Source organism: Solanum tuberosum, unplaced genomic scaffold (genome assembly GCF_000226075.1).
Source record: "Solanum tuberosum cultivar DM 1-3 516 R44 unplaced genomic scaffold, SolTub_3.0 scf00080, whole genome shotgun sequence".
Classification (NCBI taxonomy): domain Eukaryota; kingdom Viridiplantae; phylum Streptophyta; class Magnoliopsida; order Solanales; family Solanaceae; genus Solanum; species Solanum tuberosum.
This window is the reverse complement of record NW_006239007.1, coordinates 8,562-13,018: the sequence shown is the minus strand read 5'-3', so window position 1 is coordinate 13,018 and position 4,457 is coordinate 8,562. Positions and strand designations below refer to the sequence as shown.

Here is a 4,457-nt window from a genome sequence, read left to right as displayed (position 1 = left end):
AAGAATACGGTTCAAATAAATCTACAATGAATAGTGGTATATGCATTAAGGGCTCTAGTCACAGTGCAGATGAGATCGATTATTATGGTATATTGACAGAAATTCTGCAGCTAGAGTATCATGCATTACCATTTAAGCAAACTGTATTATTTAAATGTTCTTGGTTTGATCCAACACCAAAACATGGTACAAGAGTACATCCACAATATAATCTTGTTGATGTTAACAGAAGAAGAACTTTTAATAAATATGAGCCATTTATTATGGCTGTGCAAGCTTCTCAGGTGTATTTTGAAACCTATCTTTCAGTAAAGAGGACACATAATGATTGGTTAGCTGTTTGTTAGATAAAGGCACGTTCAATTGTAGATGTTCCAAACATAGTAGAAAAACCTCATACACTGAATGATCTAGCTTTTCAAGAGGATAACAGTCAAATGCATGAAATTGATATTTGTGAAGATGAAACACCTCATATATTGAATGATCCAGATGGTGTTTTTATTGACATGGAAGAGGAGGGGGAGGGAGAGAGGGAAGAGGAAGAGAGGGAGATGGAAGAAAATGATGAGGATAATGACAATGATGATGATGATGAGGAGGAGGATGATGTTGATGATGGGGAAGAGGAGGATGAGGATGAGGATGAGGATGAGGATGATGATGATGATGAGGATGATAACGAGGAAGGGAAAGAAAAATATGAACATCAAAACAAAAAGAGAAGAAAGTGTAGAGATTAATGTCACTTGAAGTTTTTAAATTTAGTTTTTCTATTAATCTAAAGTTGAATGTACTGTTTTATGCTACAAGTGATTTTCATTTTCTTAGTTTTGTTATTATATCTTGTGATTTGTGTTGGGCATCTTATATTATATATCTACAAAATGAACTAATATAATTTGAATGCTAGTTGATTTTTTTATCAAGAACTTTGTTGCTGCAATTGTACAAGGTCTAGGTAATTAAAATTTAAGAATATGAGTGATATGCCATCATCAAATGCTGGTTCTCCTACTGGTCCTTGTACTCCAACCACTCCTAGTACTCCAGATGTCTCTATTGGGTCTCCTAGTTGCTCATCAACATCTGCTCGGTTGGTCATCTCAGTTGTAGCGGAAAAGTAAGAAAAGATATTTTTGTATACTTGATCTAATTTTTTCTAATATAAGTATTATGAAATGTGTTATTTATTTTTAATTTTATTTCAGATTCGTTCCTAATGGTCATTCTATCTCGAAGACCATCACAGAAACTTTCAAGGAACAACAAGATGCCACTGGCTACTCATGGAAGGATGTCAGTCAATCAACTCGTAAATTTTATTGGCATGAATTTTTGGTAACTATTGTTTTATATTTAAAATTTATAAGTAATTTATTTAATAGATGTCTCTATGTGTTTATTTCACCAAGTAATTTTTTTCCAGAAATCATATTAGTGGAATCCTACTGAAAATTCTATAATGGAACGTACATGGAATAAGGTGGCATCCACTTTATACTCCAAGAAAATGTATATTTGGCGAAAAGATACAGTCAAACCAAATTTTGTTTTGGAGGATATTTGGAGAAGCTGGAAGACGCATTGGGCCTCAGATGAATGGATGGATAAATCTCGTATCGCCACTCGAAATCGATGTAGTGAGATTGGTGGACTAGGCACTGGTCCAAGCAAGCATACCGGTGGTTCTAGATCAACAGTGGAGCATACTATAAAATTGGTACCAAATTTAACACTTTCTATAATATTTTTCTAATCTTATCTCTTATTCGAATAGTAAACTTTGTTTTTAGGCAATAGAACTACGTCGTCCACCAAATTCGTGGGATATATTTAAGAAGTTGCATAAAAGAAAGGATGGAAGCTTTGTTGATGCCAAGTCTAAATGCATTAATGTAAGTTGTGTGTGTTGCTCTTCTTTAACCAAACATTATAGGACTGATCCTTATTTTATGAAGCTTTTAAAAAAGAAAAAGGTAGATTTTATGTAGTTATGTGTGTTGCTATTAAGAAGATTTGCTATAATTGTTTGTGTTGCAATTGAGCAAATTTTTGGGGCAGCACTTTGTGCTGTTTTGTTGGGCAATTTTTTAATGCAATTTTGAAGCAGATTTTGTGCTATTGTGGATAGATTTTGTGCCTTATTTGTGGCAGATTTTGTGCCTTTTTTTATAGCAGATTTTGTGGCAGCTCTTTGTGCTATTTTTGGTGCAAATTTGAGCCGATTTTTATCATACTTTTGATCATATGTTTTGCAGTTATTTGAGCAGTTTCTTAATGCAATTTTGAAGTTAGATTTTGTGCCTTTTTTGATAGATTTTGTGCTGTTTTGGGGTAGATTTTGTGCTGTTTTTTGTGCAGATTTTTATCATACTTTTTTTTATCAAATGTTGAGTAGTTATTTGGACAGTTATTAATGCAATTTGAAGCAAATTGTGTGCCTTTTTTTTTATATAGATTTTATGCCATATTGGAGGCAAATTTTGTTCTGTTTAAAGAGTTTGTGCCATCTTTTGGGTACATTTTTTTTACAGAGTTGCTAGAAGCAACTTAATATGCACATATTTATGGAAAGCTTGAGTTTTTGGTGGTTGATTGTTTGAAAATTTTCAGGATAAAATGGAGGTTGTCTTAGCTGCTGCTCTTTCTAGCTCCTCAGATGATTCACAAGAAGTTCAAGAACTTGATATAAATAGCTTATACTTTGATGTTGTGGGTGGAGAAAAACACGACGTGTGTATGGTTTAGGCTCTCAAGGTTTGGCGTTGTATCAAGATCAAAATTCTATCACTTCGCGCAATTTACATGCGGTGTCTAATGATGTTGCTGAAGAGCGCATTAAACTACTTGAGGAAGAAGTGTTGCATATGAGAGAAAATCAAGAGAGAATTCTTCAAGAACGTTTAGAGGCAGAGGTGCAACAACGAGTAGAGCACGCGGTCTCGCGTTTGAGGCAACAAAGTGATGATTGATTCAAGTCTATGGAGGAACGATGGTCTCGCATGCTGAGCGAGATGGCGTTATCCTCACGCTCATCTAGTAATCCTTCTCCTTAATAGGAAATGACCAAATGTTTATGTGTTTAAATATTTGTACACTTTTGCTTATTGAAGTTGTGCTTTGACATGTTTTAACTTCATAATTTTGTATTATAAATCTAATATTATGTTTGTTATATCATGGTGGTTAATTATTTTTATATTTTTGACTAATTTACTATATATATATATAATAATAATAATAATTGTCCACTACTATATATAGCAATTATTATTTATTAAATTAAAATCAAATTTGTGACGGATTTAATCTGTCACAATTAATTCTAAATTTGATACTAATATCTACAACAGAGCAATTTTGTGACAAAATATTCCATCACAATTTACTTGTAACGAAATATTCCGTCACAAATATTGTGAATATATTTAGAAATTTGTGACAGAAATTATTCCGTCACTATTTTGTTACGAAATATTCCGTCCAAAATTCTGTCTCAAATTTGTGATGGAATTTAAGTCAAATACAAGGATTTATATTGTCACCGTCAGGTCTGTCACTGTGCCATCACAATAAGTTTATGACCCCAGGTTCTGGGACGTCCATTTTTCCGTCACAAATCCGTCACAAAAAAAGACCCAAAACCCAACAATTCTCCCCCTACCGACTGTGTGGAGGAGACCTCCATTCCGGCGATCATGCAACATTTTTAAAAGTTCCCTCTTGGAAAAACTTTAGTCATCATGTCGGAACCATTATCATTGGTATAGATCTTTTCAAGTTCAAGCAACTTAGAATCCAATGCATCTCGAATTCAATGATATCTCACATCAATGTGTTTAGACCGACCATGAAATGTAGAATTCTTGCCAAGATGAATAACATGTTGACTGTCGCAATAAAGCACATACTTCTCTTGAGCACAACCAAGTTCTCCTAAAAATCTCTTCATCCATATCAACTCTTTGCAAGCTTCAACATGAGCAATAAGCTCAACCTCTGTAGTAGATAAAGCAACACATTTTTACAACCTAGATTGCCAAAACACAACTCACATGCAAAAGTAATCAAGTAGCCTGAAGTAAACTTACGGAATGTTATTATATGATGTCTTTGATATGTTGTTATAACTATATATATATGATGTTATTTTGATATGTTGTTATAACTCCTCGCGGAATCATCAAGGTATATACACCAAAAAGATTCTATCATATTTGGTATGGACTTGAGTCTATTATGAAAACGATATTCCTTCACCAATGATTATTTCGCAACCGACAAAATCTATAGACATGTAAGGATCAAAACAACCTCAAGGACGAAGACTAGGACAAGTATAAGAAAAATAATAAGAGTGGAATGAGAGATCAACCCAAACCTCACAACTAAAACTAACCAAATGAGAATATATACAAGCCCCAATGACTCCGATCTATAGACAAATGAGTCTA

The 4,457-nt window shown here is 33.6% G+C and overlaps 1 protein-coding gene across 1 annotated transcript; it reads left to right on the top strand.

Moving 5' to 3' along the window:
* Positions 1-1,455: 1,455 nt before the first annotated feature.
* On the top strand, positions 1,456-3,159 carry LOC102590755 (uncharacterized). Its single transcript, XM_006346622.2, has 3 exons — positions 1,456-1,723; positions 1,797-1,898; positions 2,617-3,159. The coding sequence occupies exons 1-3, from the start codon at positions 1,466-1,468 to the stop codon at positions 2,749-2,751; spliced, it is 495 nt and encodes a 164-aa protein (XP_006346684.1). The 5' UTR covers positions 1,456-1,465; the 3' UTR covers positions 2,752-3,159.
* The last annotated feature ends 1,298 nt before the right edge of the window (positions 3,160-4,457 follow it).

Excerpts from the sequence above, each read along its gene's own strand:
- LOC102590755 (XM_006346622.2), top strand. The coding sequence starts at position 1,466 with ATGGAACGTACATGGAATAAGGTGGCATCCACTTTATACTCCAAGAAA. Across the intron at positions 1,724-1,796 it reads TGGAGCATACTATAAAATTG|GCAATAGAACTACGTCGTCC; the intron begins GTACCAAATTTA and ends CTTTGTTTTTAG. Across the intron at positions 1,899-2,616 it reads CCAAGTCTAAATGCATTAAT|GATAAAATGGAGGTTGTCTT; the intron begins GTAAGTTGTGTG and ends GAAAATTTTCAG.